The sequence below is a fragment of the Panthera pardus genome, unplaced genomic scaffold (genome assembly GCF_024362965.1).
Source record: "Panthera pardus isolate Hobbes unplaced genomic scaffold, ASM2436296v1 HiC_scaffold_10, whole genome shotgun sequence".
NCBI lineage: Eukaryota > Metazoa > Chordata > Mammalia > Carnivora > Felidae > Panthera > Panthera pardus.
This window is the reverse complement of record NW_026526655.1, coordinates 62,678,153-62,703,483: the sequence shown is the minus strand read 5'-3', so window position 1 is coordinate 62,703,483 and position 25,331 is coordinate 62,678,153. Positions and strand designations below refer to the sequence as shown.

General features: G+C 36.8%; 1 protein-coding gene across 10 annotated transcripts in view; it reads left to right on the top strand.

Annotated features, from left to right (window-relative positions):
* Positions 1–25,331, top strand: part of UBR3 (ubiquitin protein ligase E3 component n-recognin 3) — a 226,825-nt gene that overhangs the window by 47,598 nt on the left and 153,896 nt on the right. For all 10 annotated transcript variants that reach the window (XR_008424150.1, XR_008424145.1, XR_008424142.1 and 7 more), the window contains exon 6: positions 22,225–22,291. Coding sequence is in view for 7 of the 10 variants with exons in the window: in XM_053907819.1 (XP_053763794.1) it covers positions 22,225–22,291 (67 nt within the window). In the remaining 3 variants the exon portion in view is untranslated. The remainder of the gene's footprint in view (positions 1–22,224; positions 22,292–25,331) is intronic.

Genomic DNA, 25,331 nt, shown 5'->3' with positions numbered 1-25,331 from the left:
TGACTTATTCTTCTTTCCATAAGGGCATTTTATGGGGAGGCAAAATGGCCTCTAAAAAGGCAAGATCTGGGAATACTAGGAGTTGAATATGAATGGGTGCATGGACATTTTTGGTTTAAAGCCAGCCAGATAGGAAAGGAGCCTTGTATCTATTGTCAGTAGAAACTTTAGAAAATAGTTCCATAATGAAATGGTTTAGTGATGTTACAGAACACTTTTAAAGATAATCTAAACGTTTTATGTGATTTAGAACAATAGAAACCTATACTTATGTTATATGATGGGATAAAATTTTCATATTATTTTAGCATACCTAGCGTTATGCATCTAACAGCCATGCTAATAATTCTGCTTTACTTCCATGAATTGAATTTGATTTCTGGGCATGTAGAAAACTGATCTTCAACATAGATCCTTTTCCTCTGTCTAAGGAAAGTAGTAACAGTCATTTTGTCTTGGCCTAAACTCTCCAGATTGCCTTTTTAAACTGCCAGGGGAGATTTTAATTGTATATAACTGCATTACAATAACACTGTATTTTATGGTAGGGTGCTAGAAGGAAATCCTTTTGTGTATGTGTGTGTGTGTGGGGGGGGTGGGGGTGGAGAGAGAAGTAATTTTTGTGGGGGTATCAGAGGATTTGAAATATGGCTTTTCTTTGTTCATTACCATTGCTTCTAGTCTGTCCTTACATCTTCTGTTCCTCTGTTCTTTCCTTTTGGATTCTTTGTTTCAGCAACTTTTTGTGTGTGATATGGTTTTATTACAATAATATATAATATTTTGTTCCTTGATTATGATTGTGTGTCAGTGTATCATATTAAAAACATCTTGATGGTGACAGCTTCAAAATACTTCATTTCTTCTATCCTCAAAATACATCATTTTTTGAGAGTATCTGAGAAGAATTACTGTTAGAGCATGTGATACATATTTAACTTATGTAGTTAAAAGTACTTTAGACTTTTTCACCTTTATTTTTTTTATTTTTTTATTATTATTTTTTTTTAATGTTTATTTATTTTTGAGACAGAGAGAGACAGAGCATGAATGGGGGAGGGGCAGAGAGAGAGGGAGACACAGAATCGGAAGCAGGCTCCAGGCTCTGAGCCATCAGCCCAGAGCCTGACGCGGGGCTCGAACCCACGAACCGTGAGATCGTGACCTGAGCTGAAGTCGGACGCTCAACCGACTGAGCCACCCAGGCGCCCCTGACTTTTTCACCTTTAAATCACATTTTATAATTAAAATTTTAATCTCTTTAAAAGTACTTTTTGTAATTTACATTTTTTTTTAGTTTATATATTTTCTAAATATATGTGTTTATTATATTTTCATAAAAATGGGGTAATTTGGGCATTTGCAAACTTAAAGAGTTTCAAGTGAGTTGTTTAGCTGGAAGTGCATTGAAGGGCTATCTACTTTAGTTTTTCTCTAAGAGAACCTTGGGCTTTAGAGTTAGGAAGACCTTAGTTTGAATTTTCTTTCATAATCTTGCTCTGCTTTTGCCAGGTTATTTAACTTCTGAACATCCATTTTCTCTTGGAGAAATGAAGGTGATTATGTTAGGATTAAATGGGATAACGTATAAAGTACCTATCATGGATTAGGCATAGAGTAGACTCTTGATACATGTTTTTGTCTGAGTACTTCATGTGAGAAGTGGTTCAAATATATGAATTTTTGAGCTGTTGTGGGTCATATTATATACATTTCTATTTATCGTTCCGGAGGAAATAGTTTGCTAAAGCATGTTTTAAAAGAATGAAGTTTATTTTTATTTTTATATTTATTTATTAAACACATTTTATTTTTTTCACATTACCTGTCAAATTTTCTTTGGCAAATTTACCCCATATACCAAATATTCAATTTAGAGCTTAGTTTATATTTATATAACTGAGTGCCATTCACCAAGATACCTTTCTCTAACCCCTAATGGTTTATTTATTTATTTATTTTTTATAATTTACATTTAAGTTAGTTAGCACATGGTTCAACAATGATTTCTGGAATAGATTCCATAAGCCCCTTACCCATTTAGCCCATCCACTCCTCCCCTAACCCCTCCAGCACACCTCTGTTCTCTATAAGAGTCTTTTATGTTTTGTCCCTCTCCCTGTTTTTATATTATTTTTGCTTCCCTTACCTTATGTTCATCTGTTTTGTATCTTAAAGTCCTTTTATCAGTGAAGTCATATGATATTTGCCTTTCTCTGACTGACTAAATGCACTTAGCATAATACCCTCTAGTTCCAGCTATGTAGCTGCAAATGGACAAATGAAGTTTATTTTTAAAAATTTAATTGAGATATTACCTAAATAATGCACAAATACATTGTAGTTGTTTTCCATGCAGTTCAGATAGAGTAAAAGTCCTTTCTCTATCCTCACTAGCACCAGCTCTTCTTTGGGTAACTACAGTTAATAGTTTGGATGTCCTTGACAGACCTTTTTCCATGGAGTTAAATAACCATATGTTTACAGAAATGTGTGTGTGCATGTGTGTAAATAAAAGGTGTTGTGCTATTTTATGGCCTTCTTTTATTTACTGCAAAATGTATTGTGTAGATCCATCTTTGTCAGTACTGTTCTTTCCATTTGCTGTACAGTAATCTGGAATATGAATGAACTACAGTTTGTCCAATCATTTCTTTAATTTGCAGTTTTTTCTTACAAGGTGCAGTACTTACATTTCTTTTTATGCAGATGTTCAAATAGTTTTCTAAGGTGGAATTGTTAAGTCACAGGATATGCATATCTTAAATTTTAATAAATTATATTTTTCTGATTATAAAAATCACGCATACTTAAAATGAAAAATGTAGAAAAGTGTAAAATAAGATCATTACTTAGGACTAATTGTAGAAGAGTTTTAGTGATAAAGTAAAGAAATTTCCTATTTTAAGATTATAATCACAATTTTTTATATAAAAACACTTATTTTTATTGATTTGTATACCACAAGGTCTTTGCTTTTTGGTTCTGAACACATTTTCAAATCTTGAGCTGGAAACAGAAAAATCAGGGGCTCTTGGGTGTCTCAGTCAGTTAAGCATCCAATTTGATCTTGGCTCAGGACATGATCTCATGGTTTGTGAGATCGAGCCCCACATTGGGTTCTGCGCTGATAGCATGGAGCCTACTTAAGAGTCTCTCTTTCCTCTTCTCTGTGCCTCTCCTCCGCTCACATGAATTCTGTCTCAAACAAACAAAAAAATAGAAAAGTCATATAGTACAACAAAAACAAAAATGAGAATTAGGAAGGGGCAATTTGGTGGTTATAAAAATTACTAATGCTAGAGCTAAAAGAAACCTTAAAGTGCATTTTGCCTAACTTTCTTATCAATGAAGAAGCTGAATTCCGTGGAAATGACAGGTTCACTCAAGCTAGTGAATTTCAGCTCTAGTTAGTAGAGTTGGAAATGGACTCTAGGCCTTCTGTCTAGTTGGTTTAGAGTTCTTTCTATAAAGCGGATAAACTGCTGATTAATTACTATTACTGTGCAGCAAATTTCTCCTAAACTTTGTGGCTTGAAACTGCTCTTTTTCTTTTTCCTTACAATTTTATGACTCGGGAAATTGGGAACTGTATAGTTTGGCATTTCTCACTTGGGTTACCTCATGCAATTCTAGTTAGTTATTGCAGCCAACAACTAACTGCATTGCAACTGTAGTCATCTAAAGCTCAGCTGTGGTAGAGATTTAAGGTGGTCACTGACAGGCCTAGGAGTTGATTGCTGACTGTCCCCAGGGAACTCAGCTGGCTTTTCATTGGAGTGACTACCTGTGGCTTCTCTAGCATGGGGTCTCACGTTGTTACATAGTTACTGGCTTCTCCCAGATTGAGCAGCTGGGGAGCAGAATCTGTACAGCCTTTTCTGAGCTAGCTTTGTAAGTTACATAGTGTCCTTTCCAGCTACATTTTATTAGTTGCGAGTTGTGAAGATGGGCCCAGAGTCAGTGGGAGGGAACATAGATCTCACCTTTACAGGGAGGATATCAAAGAATTTGTAAACACATGTTTAAAACTTCCATAACCAAGATGTGATGTCCGCCATTGTTTTCCCTGGATTCTCTTGATATCCAAAATAATGACTAACAAACCAACAATTGATTATAGATTTTTCCATCTATTCAGTCATTTTTTTTTTTTTTTTTTTGGTTGGAAAAACTATCGCATGATAATGAAACATCACTGCAATCAGAAATGACTTTTGTAGGAGTTTTCCTTAAGTGTAATAGTTACTGTGGTACATCAAGAAAATGAAAGCTTATATTTACGATTATAAGATATTTTTTTAAAAGGTGATGAAAAAGAATGAAATCTTGCCATTTGCAGCAACGTGGATGAAACTGGAGGGTATTATGCTAAGTGAAAGAAGTCAGTCAGAGAAAGACAGATATCATGTGATTTCACTCATATGTGGAATTTGAGAAACTTAACAGATGACCATAGGGGAAGGGGAGGAAAAAATAAGTTACAGAGAGGCAGACCATAAGAGACTTAAAAAAAATTTTTTTTATTTATTTTTTATTAACTTGTTTTATTTTTTATTTTTTAAAATTTATATCCAAATTAGCATATAGTGCAACAATGATTTCAGGAGTAGATTCCCTAGTGCCCCTTACCCATTTAGCCCATGCCCCCTTCCACAACCCCTCCCGTAACCCTCAGTTTGTTCTCCATATTTATGAGTCTCTTACGCTTTGTCCCCCTCCCTGTTTTTATATTATTTTTGTTTCCCTTCCCTTATGTTCATCTGTTTTGTCTCTTAAAGTCCTCATATGAGTGAAGTCATATGATTTTTGTCTTTCTCTAATTTCACTTCGCATCATATCCTCTAGTTCCATCCACGTAGTTGCAAATGGCAAGGTTTCATTCTTTTTGATTGCCGAGTAATACTCCATTGTATATATATACCACATCTTCTTTATCCATTCATCCATTGATGGACATTTGGGCTCTTTCCATACTTTGGCTATTGTTGATAGTGCTGCTATAAACATGGGGGTGCATGTGTCCCTTTGAAACAGCACACCTGTATCCCTTGGGTAAATGCCTAGTAGTGCAATTGCTGGTTCGTAGGGTAGTTCAGTTTTTAGTTTTTTGAGGAACCTCCATACTGTTTTCCAGAGTGGCTGCACCAGCTTGCATTCCCAGAGAGACTCTTAAATACAGAGAACAAACTGAGGGTTGATGGGGAGTGGTGGAGAGGGGAAAATGGGTGATGGGCATTGAGGAGGGCACTTGTTGGGATGAGCACTTGGTGTTGTATGTAAGTGATGAATCACAGGAATCTACTCCTCAAGTCAAGACTACACTGTATGTCAAGTAACTTCACAAATAAATTAAAAAAAAATTATATTTACCTTTGTGAACTCTTTTTTTAACTCTGTAAAGGAGAAAGTTGATGAAGGGATAAGATAGAGTATGATAGAAGAGTACCTAGATATACATTTTCTTGAACAAATACCTATTTGTGCCATTTCAAAATTTCATTAAGGCTTTTAAAGCTATATTACATTTTTTTTCCAACCATAGGCACAAATGGTATATTTGCTTTTAGTATTTATATTTGAAATTTAATGAAGACCTGGATATTATTTAAGGATTGGAGTTTCTACACTCTTACCCTGCAGGCCCATGAGATTATTGAGCAAACTCTTTTCATGATTTCATTCTTGTAACTTAACAAATGGTATGAAAAGACAGGATGAGAAGAGAGCAGTGATGTTTTAATTACTACTATAGAAAAGTGATTATAACAACTAAAAATGTTTTAAGAATTTAGAATTGGAGAGACTCTAGAGGTAAGGTACTCTTAACCACTTTGTTTTAAAAATGAAGAAACAGATTTGGAACTATAACAGCAGCAAGATTTCTATTTGTAAAGTTTTATTTGAATGAGGGTATATATTGCAGTCTACTTAAAGTATATTATTCATACAGGTTGTGTCAGATATTTGTCCCCGCTGTCCCTAGAGTAGCAGAACATTATGTACTCAGCAGTGCTATTTATACACATGACATTCTTCATGCTACTTACTAATACTTATTCTTTTTTTGTATAGCTCATATGAAATAGGAGTAGAAAATGTTGTTTGTGTTGTATGGCACTGAAAAGAAAATAAGCACATTTAACTTTACAGAGTATTTTAAAATTTATATTTGTATTTTTTGTTTACATTTATTTATAACCATCAGATAATTCAGTTCAAAAGAATTATCTCTGTAATGTATGTACATGGGTCTAATTAGAGAATTTATCAGAGAAAATAGTATCTTTTAGAGGAAGATAACTTTGTAAGGAAAGATTATATTCACTGTGGCCATTACCATAGCAGTGTCCATTTATCTGTGTGCAGTGACCAGATCATTAATTTCTGTGGCATTGACGTACTTAGCTGTTCATACAAATGAAAACATTTAGGACACTTTTCCCTCTGTGAAACTGTAAAAATATGAAAAATTGAAATATAGAAAAAAGTATAAAAAAAGAAAACATTTACCTTCAGCTGTACCATCCAGAGATAACCATTGATTTGTTTTTTTACTTCTAGTCCTTTTTTCTTCTTACTCTTATATAATTGAGAAATAATCACCCAGCAAAATAAGTTACTATGTAAATATGTTCTCAATACTCTTGCCTTTATTCAAGACAGAATCCAAATGAACAGTTAAAAAACTAATTTGTCAAACTGTAGCAAAAACAGGATTATTGAAATTGAAAGTCAGAGTTGCTTTTCATAAATTAATAGGTAAGGGAAAAATTATTTTTAGTTTTGGAGGTGTAAGAGTGGGGTAGGGAATCATAGAAACTTTTGGTTGGGAAGGCCTTAGAAATGTCTATTGTATTTCTTTTCCAGTGCAGGAATTGATTTTACAACATTCCTGATAGTTGGTAAGCCTTTTCATAAACACTTCGAGTGATAGGTAGTTTACCTAGTTCTGAGGCAACTTGTTCTTTTGTTTGATAGCTCTAATTATTAGGAAGTTCTTCTCAATACTGTGCCAAAATTCTATAATTTTCACACATTTCTTATTTTTTCCTGTAGAAAGATGTTTGTTTTTACTTCCATAAGATGCCTCTTTAAATATTTAGCTTTAGTTATTTAATATTCTCTGCTGTACATACCTTTTTTTTTTTTTTTAACCTATTCACTCCCTTTTAAATCTGTGATCTAATTCAGTATACAATCATGGGCTATCTTTCAATCAGCATACTGTTTGTTAAGGTCTCAAGTTTTTTTTTGTTAGCCTTCTAGCAGCTGTGCTAGACTGTTCACAGGAGCCCAGTGGTGAAAAATAAAATGCTTAGGATTGACCCTCTCACTCCCCAACACTTAAAGCTGACAAGTTAGAGTTTCCTCTCTGCTTTGCATTTGTAGAATTGATTTAAAGTAAACAATCTGATTGTAGTGGCTTACTTAAATCTTTATTTCATTTTATTGTTCTAGCCCCTCAGGATCTTTGGATTTTAGTTTTATAACCTGCTATGTTAAATATTCCTTTTAGCCATGTATATTCTTTTTTTTAAATTTAAATTTTAACTTTCAGTGCAGTATTGGTTTCAGGAGTAGAACTTAGTGATTCATCACTTACATATAACACCCAGTGCTCAACATGACAGGTGCCCTCCTTAATACCTGTGACCCATTTAGCCCATCCCCCCACCCACCTCCCAACATCAACTCTCCATTTGTTCTCTATAAAGAGTCTCTTATGGTTTGTTTCCCTCTCTCTCCCTTTCTCCCCCTCTCCCTCATCTGTTTTGTTTCTTAAATTCCACGTATGAGTGAAATCATATGATATTTGTCTTTCTTTGATTTGTTTTGCCTAATACATTCTGGCTCCATCCACGTTGTTGCAAATGACAAGATTTCATTCTTTTTGATGGCTGAGTAATATTCCATTGTATTTATACACCACATCTTCTTTATCCATTCATCAGTTGATGGGCATTTGGGCTCTTTTCATAGTTTGGCTATTGTTGTTAATGCTGCTATTAACATTGGGGTGCATGTACCCCTTTAAATCTGTATTTTTGTATCCTTTGGGTAAATACCTAATAGTATGATTGCTGGATCCTGGGGTAGTTCTATTTTTAACTTAAAAAAATTTTTTTAAGTTATTTTTTTAATGTTTATTTTATTTTATTTTATTTTATTTTACTTTATTTTATTTATTATTATTTTTTTAAGACAGAAAAACAGAGCGTGAGCAGGGGAGGGGCAGAGAGAGATGGAGACACAGAATCTGAAGTAAGCTCCAGGCTCTGAACTGTCTGCACAGAGCCCAATGTGGGGCTTGGACTCACAAGCTATGAGATCATGACCTGAGCCGAAGTCACAGGCTTAACTGACTGAGCCATTCAGGCACCCCTATTTTTAACTTTCTGAGGAACCTCCTTGCTGTTTTCTGGAGTGGCTTGCACCAGTTTGCATTCCTGCCAACAGTGTAAGGGGGGCTCCCCTTTCTCCGCATCCTTGCTAATATCTGTTGTTTCCTGTGTTGTTAGTTTAAGCCATTCTGACAGGTGTGGGTTGGTATCTCATTGTGGTTTTGATTTGTATTTTCCTGATGAAGAGCGATGTTGAGCATCTTTTCATGTGTCTGTTAGCCATCTGGATGTCATCTTTGAAAAAGTGTCAGTTCATGTCTTTTGCCTCTCTCTTAACTGTGTTGTTTTTTGGGTGTTGAGTTTGATAAGTTCTTTGTAGATTTTAAACACTAACCCTTTATCAGATACTCATTTGCAAATATCTTCTCCCATTCTAGGCTGCCTTTTAGTTTTGTTGATTGTTTCTTTAGCTGTGCAGAAGCTTTTTATCTTGATGAAGTCCCAATAGTTCATGTTTGCTTTTGTTTCCCTTGCCTTCAGTGACATGTCTAGTAAGAAGTTGCTCTCTGGCTGAGATCAAAGAGGTTTCTGCCTGTGTGATCCTCTAGGATTTTGATGGTTTATTTTTGTGTATGGTGGAAGAAAGTAAGTGGTCCAGGTTCATTCTTCTGCATGTCATTGTCCAGTTTTCCCAACCCCATTTGTTGAAGACACTGCCTTTTTCATTGGGTATTCTTTCCTGCTTTATTGATGATTAGTTGACCATATAGCTGTGGGTCCATTTCTGGGTTTCTATTCTGTTCCATTGATCTGTGTGTCTGTTTTTGTGCCAATGCCATACTGTCTTGATGCCCACAGCTTTCTGATATAGCTTGATATCTGGAATCATGAAACTTCCTATTTTGTTTTTCTTTTTCAGGATAGCTTTGGCTATTCAGGGTCTTTTGTGCTTCCATACAAATTTTAGGGTTGGTTGTTCTAGCTCTGTGAAAAATGCTGATGGTATTTTTATAGGGATTGCATTAAATGCGTAGGTTGCTTTAGGTAGTAGTATAAACATTTTAACAATGTTTGTTCTTCCAACCCATGAGCATGGAATGCTTTTCCATTCTTTGTGTGCTCTTTAATCTCTTTCATAAGTGTTCTATAGTTTCAGATCTTTTATTTTTTTGTTTTTAACTTAAATCCAAGTTAGTGTAATAGTGATTTCGGGATGGAGTTTAGTGATTCATCATTTGTATATAACACCCAGTGCTCATCCTAACAAGTGTCCTTCTTAATGCCCCTCTCCCATTTAGTCCATCCCCCCACCCAGCAGCCTTCCACCAACCCTCAGTTTGTTCTCTGTATTAAGAGTCTCTTACGGTTTGTCTCCCTCTCTGTTTTTATATTATTTTTGCTTCCCTTCCCTTATGTTCATCTGTTTTGTATCTTAAATTCCACAAAAGAGTGAAATCATATGATATTTGTCTTTCTCTGACTAATTTCGCTTAGCATAATACCCTCCACTTCCATCCACGTCGTTGCAAGTGACAAGATTTCATTCTTTTTGATCGCCGAGTAGTATTCCATTGTACCTATGATGGAATACACATCTTCTTTATCCATTCATCAGTCAGTGGACATCTGGGCTCTTTTCCATACTTTGGCTATTATAGATAGTGCTGCTATAAACATTGGGGTGCACGTGCCCCTTCAAAACAGCATTCCCGTATTTAAGGAGAGAGAGACAGAGCGTGAGCCAGGGAGGGGCAGAGAGAGAGGGAGACACAGAATCCGAAGCAGTCTCCCGGCTCTGAGCTGTCAGCACAGAGCCCAATGTGGGGTTCGAACTCACGGACTGTGAGATCTTGACCTGAGCCAAAGCTGGATGCCCAACTGACCGAGCCACCCAGCCGCCTAGCACTCCTGTATTCTTTGGACAAATACCTAGTAGTGCAATTGCTGGGTCATACGGTAGTTCTATTTTGAATTGTTGAAGAACCTCCATACTGTTTTCCAGAGTGGCTGCACCAGTTTGCATTGTCAGCAGCAGTGTAAAAGAGTTCCTCTTTCTCTGCATCCTTGCCAACATCTGTTTTTGCCTGAGTTTTTTATTTTAGCCATTCTGACAGGTGTGAGGTGGTATCTCATTGTGGTTTTGATTTGTATTTCCTGACGATGAGTCATGTTGAGCATTTTTTCATGTGTCTGTTAGCCTTCTGGATGTCTTCTTTGGAAAAGTGTCTATTCATGTCTTTTTCCTGTTTCTTCACTGGATTATTTGTTTTTTGGGTGTTGGGTTTGATAACTTCTTTATGGATTTTGGATACTAACCCTTTATCAGATATGTCATTTGCCAATATCTTTTCCCATTCTGTCAGTTGCCTTTTCGTTTTGCTGATTGTTTCCTTTGCTGTGCAGAAGCTTTTTGTCTTGATGAGGTCCCAGTAGTTCATTTTTGCTTTTGTTTCCCTTGCCTCCAGAGACATGTCAAGAAGTTGCTGCAACTGAGGTCAAAGAGGTTGTTGCCTGTGTTCTCCTCTAGGATTTTGATGGTTTCCTGTCTTAGGTCCGGGTCTTTCATCCATTTGAGTTGATTTTTGGGTATAGTGTAAGAAAGTGGTCCAGGTTCTTTTTTCTGGATGTTGCTGTCCAGTTTTCACAACACCACTTGCTGAAGAGACTCTTTTGTCTATTGGATATTCTCTCCTTCTTTATCAAAGATGAGTTGGCCATACATTTGTGGGTCTATTTCTGGGTTCTCTATTCTGTTCCATTGATTTATGTGTCTGTTTCTGTGCCAGTACCATAATGTCTTGATGATTACAGCTTTGTTATACAGCTTGAGGTCTGGAATTGTGATGCCTCCAGCTTTGGTTTTCAGGATTGCTTTGGCTATTCAGGGCCTTTTCTGATTCCATACAAATTTTAGGTTTGTTTGTTCTAGGCCTGTAAAGAATGCTGGTGTTATTTTGATAGGGATTGCATTGAATATGTAGATTGTTTTGGGTAGTATCATGTTCTTCCAATCCATGAGCATGGAATGTTTTGCCATTTTTTTTTGTATTCTTCAGTGTCTTTCATAACCTTTATCTGTAGTTTTCAGTGTATAGATTTTTCACCTCTTTTGTTAGGTTTATTCCTAGGTATTTTATGTTTTTTGGTGCAATTGTAAATGCAATCGATTCCTTGATTTCTCTTTCTGCTGCTTCATTATTGGTGTATAGAAATGCAACTGATTTCTGTACATTGATTTTATATCCTGTAACCTTGTTGAATTCCTGTATCAGTTCTGGCAGTTTTTTGGTGGAGTCTTTTGGGTTTTCCACATAGAGTATCATGTCATCTGTGAAGAGTGGAAGTTTAACTTCCTCCTTGCCAATTTGGATGCTTATTTGTTTGATTTGTTGGATTGCTGAGGATAGGACTTCCAATACTATGTTGAATAACAATGGTAAGAGTGGACATCCTTGTTATGTTCCTGAACCTTAGGGGGAGAGCCCTCAGTTTTTCCCCATTGAAGATGATATTAGCTGTGGGTCTTTTGTATAATGCTTTGATGATCTTTTGGTATGATACTTCCATCCCTACCTTCTTGAAGGTGTTTATCAGGAAAAGATGCTGTTTTTTTTGCCAAATGCTTTCTCTGCAACTATTGAGAAGATCATGTGGTTCTTTTTCTTTCTTTTATTAATGTGATGTATCGCATTGCTTGATTTGCAGATATTGATCCAGCCCTGAATCCTAGGAATAAAACCCACTTGATTAAGTGGATTAATCCCACTTAATGTATTGCTGGATCTGGTTTACTAGTGCCTTGTTGAGAATTTTTGCATCCATGTTCATTAGGGAAATTGGTCTGTAGTTCTCCTTTTTAGTGGGGTCTTTGTCTGGTTTTGGAATCAGGGTATTGCCTTGTAGAATGAATTTGGAAGTTTTCCTTCCATTTCTATTTTTGGAACAGCTTCAAAAGAATGGGTGTTACTTCTTTTTTAATTTTTAAAAAATGTTTATTTATTTTTGAGACAGAGACAGCACATGAGTTGGGGAGTGGCAGAGAGAGAGGGAGACGCAGAATCTGAAGTGGGCTCCAGACTCTGAGCTGTCAGCACAGAACCTGATGTGGGGCTTGAACCCACGAACCGTGAAATCATGACCTGAGCTGAAGTCAGATGCTTAACAGACTGAGCCATCCAGGCGCCCCATCTCTTCTTTAAATGTTTGGTAGAATTCTCCTGGAAAGCCATGTGGCCCTGGATTCTTATTTTTTGGGAGATTTTTGATTACTGATTGAATTTCTTTACTGGTTATAGGTCTGTTCAAATTTTCTATTTCTTCCTGTTTCACTTTTGGTAGTTTTATATGTTTCTAGGAATTTGTCCATTTCTTTCAGATTGCCCAATTTGTTGGCATATAATTGCTCATAATATTCTCTTATTGTCTGTATTTCTGCAAGGTTGGTTGTAACCTCTTTCATTTGTAATTTTATTTATTTAAGTCCTTTTTTTCTTTTTATCAATCTGGCTAGGGGTTTAAAGAACCCCTTTCTTTCAAAGAACCATCTGCTGGTTTCATTGTTCTGTTTTTTTGATTTCGATATTGTTGATTTCTGCTCTAATCTTTATTTTTTCCCTTCTCTGCTGGTTTTGGGCTTTATTTGCTGTTCTTTTTCCAGCTCTTTTAGGTGCAAGATTAGGTTATGTATTTGAGACCTTTCTTCCTTCTTTAGGAATGCCTGGATTGCTGTATACTTCCCTCTTATGATCACCTTTGTTGCATCCCAGAGGTTTTGGGCTGTCGTGTTTTCATTTTCATTGGCATTGGCTTCCATGTACTTTTAAATTTCCTCTTTAATTCCTGGTTAACCCATTCATTCTGTAATAAGATGTCCTTTAATCTCCAAGTATTCATGGCCTTTCCAAATTTTTTTCTTGTGGTTGATTTCAAGTTTCATAGTGATGTGTTCTGAAAATATGCAAGGTGTGATCTTGATCTTTTTTGTACTTGTTGAGGGCTGATTTGTGACCCAGTATGTGATCTGTTCTGGAGAATGTTACATGTGCACTGGAGAAGAATATGTATTCTGCTGCTTTAGGATGAAATGTTCTGAATATATTTGTTAAGTCCATCTGGTCCAGTGTGTCATTCAAGGTCATTCTTTCCTTGTTGACTTTCTGCTTAGATGATCTGTCCATTGCTGTATGTGGAGGTGTTGAACTCCCCTATTATTATGTTATTATAATCAGTGAGTTTATTTATGTTTGTGATTAATTGATTTATGTATTTGGGTGCTTTCACGTTGCAGGCATAAATATTTTCAAGTCTTAGATCTTCTTGGTGGATAGGCCCCTTAATTATGCTATGATGCCCTTCACCTCTTGTTACAGTCTTTATTTTAAAATCTAGTTTGTCTCGGGGCGCCTGGGTGGCTCAGTCGGTTAAGCATCCAACTTCGGCTCAGGTCAAGATCTCACTGTCTGTGGGTTTGAGCCCCGCGTCGGGCTCTGTGCTGACAGCTCAGAGCCTGGAGCCTGTTTCAGATTCTATGTCTCCCTCTTCCTCTGACCCTCCCCTGTTCATGCTCTCTCTCTCTCTGTCTCAAAAATAAATAAATGTTAAAAAAAAATTTTTTTTTAAATCTAGTTTGTCTAACAGAAATTTGGCTACTCCAGCTTCCTTTTGACGACCATTTGCATGATAGATGGTTCTCCATCCCCTTACTTTCAATCTGCAGGTGTCTTTAGGTCTAAAATGTGTTTCTTGTAAGCACCATATAGATGAGTCTTGTTTTCTTATCCATTCTGATACCTTATGTCTTTTTTTTTTTTAATTTTTTTAACTTGTTTTATTTTTTATTTTTTAAAAATTTACATCCATATTAGTTAGCATATAGTGCAACAATGATTTCAGGAGTAGATTCCTTAGTGCCCTTTACCTATTTAGCCCATTCCCCCTCCCACAATCTCTCCCGTAACCCTCAGTTTGTTCTCCATATTTATGAGTCTCTTCTGTTTTGTCCCCCGCCCTGTTTTTATATTATTTTTGTTTCCCTTCCCTTATGTTCATCTGTTTTGTCTCTTAAAGTCCTCATATGAGTGAAGTCCTATGATTTTTGTTTTTCTCTGACTAATTTCACTTAGCATAATACCCTCCAGTTACATCCACGTAGTTACAAATGGCAAGATTTCATTCTTTTTGATTGCCGAGTAATACTCCATTGTATATATATATATATATATATACCACATCTTCTTTATCCATTCATCCATTGATGGACATTTGGGCTCTTTCCATACTTTGACTATTGTTGATAGTGCTGTTTTCCGTATTGCTGATTTCGCTGCTCTGCTTCGTCCATCCTTGTTGTCGTGGCCTTCATTCTTGCTATAAACATGGGGTGCATGTGTCCCTTCGAAACAGCACACCTGTATCCCTTGGATAAATGCCCAGTAGTGCAATTGCTGGGTCATAGTGTAGTTCTATTTTTAGCTTTTTGAGGAACCTCCATACTGTTTTCCAAAGTGGCTGCACCAGCTTGCATTCCCAACCCTATGTCTTTTGATTGGAGTGTTTAGTACATTGACATTTAGAGTGAGTACTGAAAGATACAAATTTAGTGCCATCGTGTTGCCTGTAGAGTTAGTGTTTCTGGTGATGTTCTCTGGTCCTTTCTGGTCTTTGTTGCTTTTGGTCTTCTTTGTTTTGTTTCTTTTTTTCTCCACTTAAAATTTCTTGCAGGCTGTTTAGTGGTTATAAATTCTCTTAGGTTTTTTGGCTGGGAAACTCTTTATTTCTCCTTCTATTTTGAATGATAGCCTGCTGGATAAAGAATTCTTGGCTGCATATTTTCCTGATTCACCACATTGAATATGTCTCCCACTCTTTTCTTGCCTGCCAAGTTTCTGTGGATAGGTCTGCTGCTAACCTGATCTGTCTTCTCTTCTAGGCTAAGGACTTTTGTTCCCTTTTTGCTTTCATAATTCTTTTCTTGTCTGTGTATTTTATGAATTTGACTATGATACAACCTGATGATGGTCGGTTTTTATTAAATCTAATGGCATTCTCTATGCTTCTTTGATTTTGATGTCATAGTCATTCCCCAGATTAGGAAAGTTTTCTGCTATAATTTGCTCACATTAAACCTTCTGTTCCTTTTTCTCTCTCTTCATTTTCTGAGATTCCTATGATTCGGATGTTATTCCTTTCTAATAAGTCACAGAGTTGTATTGTGCTCTTTTGCCTTTTTTCCCCTCTTTTTTTCCTGCTCCATAATACTGTTTTCTGTATTGCTGATTCCCTGCTCTGCTTCGTCCATCCTTGCCTTCGTGGCATCCATTCTTGCTTGCATCTCAGTTATAGCATTTTTATTTTTGTCTTGACTAGATTTTACTTGTTTTGTCTCTGCAGAAAGGGATTCTATGGTTTTTTCCAACCCTAGCTAGTATTCTTATTATCATGGTTCTAAATTCTAGTTCAGACATCTTGCTTATATCTGTGTTGATTAAGCCCCTGGCTGTCATTTCTTCTTGTTCTTTATTTTGGGGTAAATGGGTGAATTCCTTCATTTTTTTCATTTTGGAGGAAGAAAAAATTAATAAAAAAAATTAAAAACAAAACAAAAAGTCAAACAAGGGAAGCTAGATCCTAGGTGTGTTTTGGTCAAGAAGTTGAAAGAAGCTTGATAGAATAGTGAAAAAAGACAGAGAATAGAAAAAATAGGTAAGAAAATATTTAAAAATTAAAAAAAATTTTATGGGGTGCCTGGGTGGCTCAGTTGGTTAAGTGTCCGACTAGGTGGCTCAGGTCATGCCCTCATGGTTCATGGGTTTGAGCCCCGTGTCAGGCTCTGTGCTGTCAGCTTGCAGCCTTGAGCCTTTTTCAGATTCTGTGTCTCCCTCTTTCCTTGCCCCTCCCACACTCAAACACGTGCTCTCTTTTTCTCCCTCAAAAATAAATAAACATTAAACAATTGTATATAATAAAATAGAATAAAATGAACTAAGGGAAATGAAACAGTAAAAATTTCAAAAAATAATGAAAAAAATAAAAAAATTTAAAAAAAGAAAATAAAAATAAAATTATTTCCTTATCCAAGACTAAGAAAAGAATGGGGGGAAAAAAACCCAAGAAAAACAATTTAAACAAAATCAGAAGCAACAAAAACCCAAAACAAAACCACAACAACCTAAATAAATGAACAAGCAAACAGAATGAAACCCGAAGGAAGTTACACCCAGGTTACCCTGGATTTCAAACTATGTAGTAATCTATAGTCCATAGTAAGCAGGGGGAGGGACTTGTGTGGTCTTCTAGGGGATGTGCTTGGAGGGTGCAGTTGGGTGGGGCTTGGTGTAATGACTCCGTTCTTCACTAGGTGGCACTGCTTAGCTTGCTGGGATGATTAGTGTGGCTTGTGCTAGAGAGGTGGAAATGGCTTCACCCAGCTCCCTTGTCTCTGGCATAGGAACTTCCCATTCTCACTGACCCATGATCAAGCACCCCTCCTCCTTTGTCTCAGGCCTCCCTCCACTCCCCGCCCCTACCCTGTCCATATCCAATCCATCTGCCTGCCAGGCAGTACCTCCCTCCAGAGTTTTATCTTAGGTGGGGTTGCGTTTCAAAACCCCACACTCCAGAGGCCCTTGCTGCTTGGACTTGTGCCAAATCTCTGGTGTAAGATCTCGCTGAGCAATGGCTGGGTGCCAGCTTGCTCCAGAAAATGTGATTGCGCAGTGACAGAGTTTCAGAGATTATGGCAAATCACAACACAGCCGGAGCCAGGTTTCTCTGCACTCTGGTGTCTTTGTCCTAATAGTAGCAAACATGGCTGCTCTCTGAGGTCTTCTGGGATCTTTGCCTTTGGTGAAGCCATATGACCTCTATCAGATTCCCTCCAAGGGGGGAACTGCTTCTCCCCATGTGGCACACTGACCCCTCAGACCTTGCTGCCTGCTCCTGGGGATTTGCCCTACTTCCTCACCAGCACACCACCAAGCGCTGAGCTCCAAACCGTCAGACTCTGCTCTCCAGTGTTTTATAGGATCCTGGTGGTATTGAAACCCTCTCCTTTCTTCCCATCAGTGGTTTTGGGGAATAGGTTGCTTGTTCAGTCCCCTGTGAGTGTTTTCCCTTCTTTCTCTCTCACTCCTGCTACTTTTGGGAAGTGTTTTTTTCCTGCACTCTCCTGATGTGCTTCATTCTCCACCTTTGTCTGTCTTCTTTCCAAAAAACCCCAGCTCTCTATCCTTCTCAGCTTTTCTCTCTCCCAGCTCACCTCTCTGCACTGTGTCCCTGCCGAGTTCTGTGGCTCAAGTCATGCAGATAGTTTTGTTCATCCTCAAATTAATTTCCTAGGGTGCAAATGGTTTGGTGCTGATCTAGCTGCATTTTAGGAATGAGGCAAGCTGAGGGTCTTTGTGCTGCTCTGCCACCTTCTCATGGCCTCCAGATTTTGTACTTCTTTAGTTAGGTTTATTCCTGGGTATCTTATTGGTTTTAGTGCCATTGCAAATGGGATTAATTCCTTGATTTCTTTTTCTGCTGCTTTGTTATTGGTGTATAGAAATACAGCAGATTTCTGTACATTGATTTTATATTCTGTGACTTTGATGAATTCATGTATTAGTTTAGACAATTTTTTGATGGAGTCTTTTGGTAGCCCAATAACAATTCTTTGGGTATTGTTTTAAGTGGTTGTTAATTTACCTGACTTCTTTTTATGGAGTTCACATGTTTTTCATTTGTCTACTAAATCTAAGAGAGAAAGGAATAGAGGTTAATTTGGATTGAGAAACCATCTGCAAATTTTTCACTGGGAGTTTGAATCTGGGTTTTTATGGATCTTATTATCTCATTTTGGACATATACATATTTTGTGTCTGAAACACATGTAGCAGTGTTGTCTACTTCTCTGCCCAGGGATTAGTTAAGATTTGGAAAGTGTTTCTGAGGGTTGCACAAATGCTGTTTGGATTGAGGTTGTACTTGATTTATTTCCTTCCTTGTCCATTAGACCATGATTTTCTCCCAGGGTTTTATATTGCTTCCTCATGGATAAATAGGGAAGAACTACAATTTACCATCATCAATTTGAGGTGTGTTGTGGTATTGTAGTCATGGTAACCGTATTCTCATCTTCCTTAATCCTGAAATTCTCACTACTGGGAGTTCTTCCTGTTGTTAAAAGTATTGTTTTTTTCTCAAAATAAAAATGTGGGATTTTTTTTATTTTTTAATTTTTATTTGTTTATTTGTTATTTATTTTTTAAAATTTACATCCAAGTTAGCATATAGTGCAACAATGATTTCAGGAGTAGATTCCTTAGTGCCCCTTACCCATTTAGCCCATCCCCCCTCCCATAACCCTCAGTTCTCCATATTTATGAGTCTCTTCTGTTTTGTCCTCCTCCCTGTTTTTATATTATTTTTGTTTCCCTTCTCTTATGTTATCTGTTTTGTCTCTTAAAGTCTTCATATGAGTGAAGTCATATGATTGTTGTCTTTCTGTGACTGACTAATTTCACTTAGCATAATACCCTATCCATGTAGTTCCATCCATGTGGTTGCAAATGGCGAGGTTTTGTTCTTTTTGATTGCTGAGTATTACTCCATTGTATATATGTACCACATCTTCTTTATCCATTCATCCATCGATGGACATTTGGGCTCTTTCCATACTTTGGCTATTGTTGGGGTGCATGTGCCCCTTCAAAACAGCATATGTGTATCCCTTGGATAAATACCTAATAGTGCAGTTGCTGGGTCATAGGGTAGTTGTATGTTTAATTTTTTGAGGAACCTCCATACTGTTTTCCAGAGTGGCTGCACCAGTTTGCATTCCGCCCAAAATGTGGGACTTGTAATAGATAACACAATAATCCATTATCTTGAGCAGGTTGTCACATTTTGGATTTGAAATCAGAAGTAGTATTTAAAACATATTTATCTTTAAGTTATAATCCATAGTCATTGTTGAATAAATAGAAAGTATTAACAAAAATATAAAAAATAATGTAGTAGTCTATCACTTAGAGGTGACTTATTGTAAACCTCTGTATTCTACATTTTATATGTAGTATAGTTTAATGGTTTCATGCTGTATATGTTGCTCTATAATCTACTTTTGTCACTAATGACAGTTTTGAATATTATAAGAATGAGTATATTTTAACAGTTTTATATGTATTTTATTAGTACTTAAATGGTTTCATACTCTATATGCTATTCTACATATCATGCTTTTCTCATTTTTAATAATGGTTTATGAAGACATATCTGGCCAAAATGAATTTAGAGCTCTAGCGTTGTTGTTCTTCATAGAGTACAGGTGTAGTATAATTTATCTAATCCCCTGCCATTGGAAGTCAAAGATTCTTTCATTTTGCTTTTATAAATAACACTGTTTAAAATAGTTATGCATATAGTCCTTATTCACTTGTCTATTTCTTTAGGATAAATTCCTATAACTAAAACTTCTGTTAAAATAATAAATAAAGGCTTTTGATGTCTATTGGCAAATTGCCATTCAGAAAAATTATACTACTGTATACTTTTAGCAGTAATGTACAGGAATTTGCATTTTCTGGTACTCTTCGTATAATCTCCCTTCCTGGATGTATTTGCTATCTATCTACCATGATGTGAATCCCAACTCACTGGTCACTGTTTCCATAGTTTGTTGTTGTGTTTTTGTCATGCTGTCTTTTCTTGGAATGGCTTTCCTCTCCTTTGCTTGGTTAATTTTACTTGTTTTTTAGACTATAAGGTTGGGAAATTTATACAACTTTGTTATGCCATGACCATTGTTGGATTGAGGATACTCTTCTTATAGAAAGTTTATATTTGAAATTATGAAGTAATTCTAGCCTGGGTTATAAAATATGTTTTTCCAGATTTGTCTTTTCTCTCAAGATTGGGAGAACAGTTTTATAAGTGGCTGTTAGCTAAATCTCACACTTTAGAACCCTCTGGGCCCTCTGTCATGATTTTATATTCTTGTGTCTTCTTTCCGCCTTTTAATGCTTGCAATTTCATTCTGGCCAAGTTACTCCAAGGGCAAATGAGGCTGGTAGAAGAGAAGGAGGAGACTGTAGTTTGACTTTCAGTACTGCTGCCAGGTAGATGGTCAGAGAGGACTGGCAAAAGTAGGGATTTACAGGGAAGGCATACTGAAGTGGTCAGTAAATGCTGACTGAGCTAAGTGGTAACTTTGGAAGACCCCAGCTCTGAGGATGGATGCTAGCTGGATTTGCCAGATATCTGAAGTTAAGGCTATGGTATGTAGGCCAAGGAAGCCATACCTTGGCCGACAAGGAAGCCAGTAGGTAAAACAGTAGCATGAAGCTAAGGTTACTTTTCTGCTTTGGAGATTTCATAATTGAGAAAGTATCTGGGAATTTGTACCACAGTTTAACCTGCCACCAACACAACACCATTGTTAGTACAACAGACTGTATACAGAATACTACCACACATGTCTTTAGAATACCATTTGGCTCCTATATGTTTGGAAAATAGGAGAAAGACATTAGTATAACATAGAGGTTTTGGATCCCTGTGTGGTCTTTCCTAGTTCAAGAGAGCTGGGATAATGGGGTAGAATCATCCTTTACCTGCATGGGAATAAACCTGAACTGTACTGTGAAGGCAGCAGGGACTTTTTCAGCAACATTTAAAGAAAATTAGAAATGTGCACTTGCATCCAGGGCTCCCTCTGCAAGAGGCATACCTCTAGCTTCACATTGGTTGCACTAGGGGTAGATTGCGGCTTTCTCTGCTTCTCTTACCTCTGTGTTGTCTTAGCTGGCTAGCTTCCCATTCTGCTGTGATGCAGTGGTAATATCCCCTGAGGCAGCCTAACACCACTCCAAGATATTTGTCTGGGCATCCAAATAATATCCCCACGTACCTATTACTGCTTTTGTTACTTCTCTGGTTACAAAACTGAATAGGTTGTAAGTTGTCTGCCCCTCATCCCCCCCCCCCCCCCCCTTTAGCTTTGTTATTTTTAATGGGAGGGTTTTTCAGGAATGAATATATCACATATAAGCAGAAATGCCTGTATTTCCTTTTTGGATTTTTTCTTAAGTATTTAAAATTTGTTATTATTACTTTTTAAACTATCAACTCTAGCTTTTAATGTACTGTGCTTATTTTTCAGAATTTTTTTTTTTTTTTTTTTTTTTTTTTTTTAGAATTTGCTTTCTTAAACTCATCTTTTCTCTTAGATCCTTCAAAGCCTTTTCTCTATTCATTGTTTTAGCTCTCTTCCCCTTCTCTCCTTTCTTCCTGTATTAATCTGCTTCCCTTCTCCCCTTTATCTTTTTTGTGCATTTGATGTTATGTTTAAAAGGTTAGTAATTTTTTTGTGTTTTGGAAATTTTTGTTTTGGAATTTTTGGGTTTTGCAAGTCTGCCATTACAAACACAGATTAAGGGGTGCCTGGGTGGCTCAGTCGGTTAAGCGTCTGACTTTGGCTCAGGTCATGATTTCTCAGTTTGTGAGTTCAAGCCCTGCGTTGGGCTCTGTGCTGACAGCTCAGAGCCTGGAGCCTGCTTCAGATTCTGTGTCTCCCTCTCTCTCTACCTCTAACCCACTCGCACTCTGTCTCTCTCAAAAATAAACAAACATTAAAAAAATTTTTTTAAAGCACAGATTAAATTTAAGAGCTCTTGTATTTTAATACTAAGGGTTTTCATTATATATTTTAATTATAATGCTAATTTTAAAGTAAAAATATATTTTATTACAGTAAATACATAAAAGTAAAATGTGTTAATATTATGGAAGCATGCCTGTGTTATATATTTAACATAATTTATAAGCATATTTATATTTGTGTAAAATGTGTACATTCATGAATAGGACTGTACATGATGCTAATTTTGTTTTTCTCCAGGAGGATCAAGATGGGAGTCAAGGTCTGGGCAAGAGAAAGAGGGTCAAACTAAGCAGTAGCACCAAAGGTATTTATATTCGTTTTTTTCCTTGTATAAAAAGCTAAAAATATAAACCAAGAAACAGACTCTTAACTATAGAGGACAAACTGGTGATTGACAGAGGGGAGGAGGGTGTGGGGATGGGTTAAATTGGTGATGGGGATTAAGGAGTACACTTGTGATGAACACTGGGTATTATATGGAAGTGTTGAATAACTGTATTGTACACCTGAAACTAATACTGCACTGTGTTAACTAACTGGAATTTAAATAAAAACTTTATTTAAATGTTTAATCTAAACATTAATTTAAAAATGTTTAATCATTAAGAACACTTACTGGCTAGCCATTTTGAAGAGAGTTATGTTTTTAGATTTGTCTAATGATGGAGAAAGTGTTGTTAGGGAGTGATTGTGGGGGACCTCAAAAGCAAATGAAACCCTTACTATCAGAATTTTGTTTCTTGTTTTTTTCATAAGATATGCATTATTATATTTGAATCATAAAAACAAATCTTTCATTGATTCTTTGATTTGGATCCAGTGTTTTTGGTGTAAAGTTTTAGTTTGATTTACATCTTGTTATAATCTGGAGTATGCAATTTCTAGAGTGAAAAAGGGTGGACACAGAAGAGATGATGAGAGAGAGAGGTGGGGGGGAGGGAGAGAACTAAAATGAATGGCACTTATTAAGGGTTGTTTAAAGGGGTGCCTGGGTGTCTCAGTTGGTTAAACTGCTGACTCTTGATTTCTGCTCAGGTTATGATCTCAGGGTTCATGAGTTTGAGCCCTGCATCGGGTTCTGTGCTGACAGCGTGGAACCTGCTTGGAATTCTCTCTCCCTCTCTCTCTCTGCCCCTCTCCTGATCACGCATGCTGTCTCTCTTTCTCAAAATAAATAAGTAACATTAAAAAAAAAAGGGTTCAGTAAAGGCTCACTATGTGTTTGCTCAAAGGAGGAAGTAGATATGTCTGTAGTGAGGAAATAGATTAATAATAATATAATAATATTTTTAAAACTTTTTTGCATATGCTAGACGTAGTGCTAAGCACCTCACGTTTCATTTAATTCTTAAAATCACCATATGAAGCAGTTTTTATTATTGTTATTATTGTTATGACTATTTTATGAATGAGGAAATGAAGGCATGTTAGAGATCACAGCTAATGGGAAGTAGTTCCTTAATTCAAGTCCCAGAGCTTAACCTCATAATCACTATGTTTTCTAGACCTTCACTAAAAGCTTTTCTAGAATACTTGTTATAAGTTGATGGCCTGTGCTGTGAATTTTTGCCATGGATTTCCAAATACCAATGTGGTCTATATGCTGGGTTTGTATGCACTGTTAGAGAGTTTCCAGAGGTTATATTACTATTTTGATGAAAAGAATTTGTTAAATTACTATTTTGATGTATCTTGTAGAATATTTAGAACTGCTTGGGAAGGAATATTTAGAACTGCAGGCACTTTCAGTTGAGGCTCATTTTGTAAGTCTCTTCTGAGGTACTTATGCTGTTGCATTTAATTTGCCGCTTCTAGTGGTGGGGACCTTTCAAGGTCCTTCTAGCCAGACTAAGATGACATGAGACAGATTGATAGGAGACAATCAGATTTAATCGCTTATATATGGGGAATCCACACCAACATGGAAATTCCAGAGACAGGCGAAATACAGCATCTAGGTCATTCTGAAGTAAGGAGAAGTGAGTAGGGGTCTGGGACTTCAAAGAGAAGACTTGCAATTCACAGGAAGGGAAAAAGAGTAAGTACTTGATAAATGCATGTTTTCCGAGCCACTCAGAAACAATGGGACATAGAAGACTTTGATCAAACAAGTCTTGCTAGGTTCCTCCCTGTCTACTATACTTAGTTTATACCATAATGTAATTATCTTTGGTGATAGCTCTCTTCCTGGAGCAGATCTTCTATCTAAATTCTTTCTTTTAATTTTTTTTTTTTTAACGTTTATTTATTTTTGAGACAGAGACAGAGCATGAATGGGGGAGAGGCAGAGAGAGAGGGACACACAGAATCTGAAACAGGCTCCAGAGCTGTCAGCACAGGGCCCGACACGGGGCTTGAACTCATGGACCGTGAGATCATGACCTGAGCCGAAGTCAGCTTCTTTACTGACTGAGCCACCCAGGCGCCCCCTATCTAAATTCTTTCTAGGTAGTTGCAGGGGTAGGTTTTCCTGAATCTGCTGGGTTTTGATTGCTTTTTGTTTGTTTGTTTGAGTATAGTTAAGACACAGTATATGTTAGTTTCAGGTGTACAACTTAGTGATTTGTCAAGTTTGTACATTATGCTCTGTTCACCACAAGTGTGGCTGCCATCTGTCTGGTTACTTCACTATTACAATATCATTGACTGTATTCTGTATGGTCTGCTTTTTATTCCTGTGACTTACTCATTTCTTAACTGGAAGCCCATATCTATACATCTATCCTCTCTCCTTCACCCATTTTGTCCCCACCCCCCCCACCCCCGGCACCTGTTCTGGCAGCTATCACTTTGTTCTGTATATTTGTAGGTCTGATTCTGCTTTCTTCTTCTTCTTCTTCTTCTTCTTCTTCTTCTTCTTCTTCTTCTTCTTCTTCTTCTTTTAGATTTCACTTATGAGTGGAATCATATGGTATTTGTCTTTCTCAGTCTGGCTTATTTCAATTAGCATTATACCCTGTAGGTCCATCCTCTTGTCTCAAATGGCATAATTTCATCATTTTTTATGGCTGCCTAATATTCTGTTGTGTGTATATATCATATTTTCCTTATCCATTCATCTATTGATGGACACTTAGGTTGCTTCCATATCTTGGCTATTGTCAATAACACTGCAGTAAACATAGGGGTGCATATATCTTTTTAATGTCTGAAGGAAGTTAGAAACTCATATGGCTGCCTGGCCCTTTGACTTGCCAGAGTTGTCTTTGTATTTACCTGAGTTCTTGAGGTAACATCTGAATTGAAGCAGACTGTTAGGCACATACTTGAGTTTAAGCTTTAGGGATGCCCAGAAAAAAATACCTGTTACGGTGTAACATTGTTTTCCTTTGGTCAGACTTTGG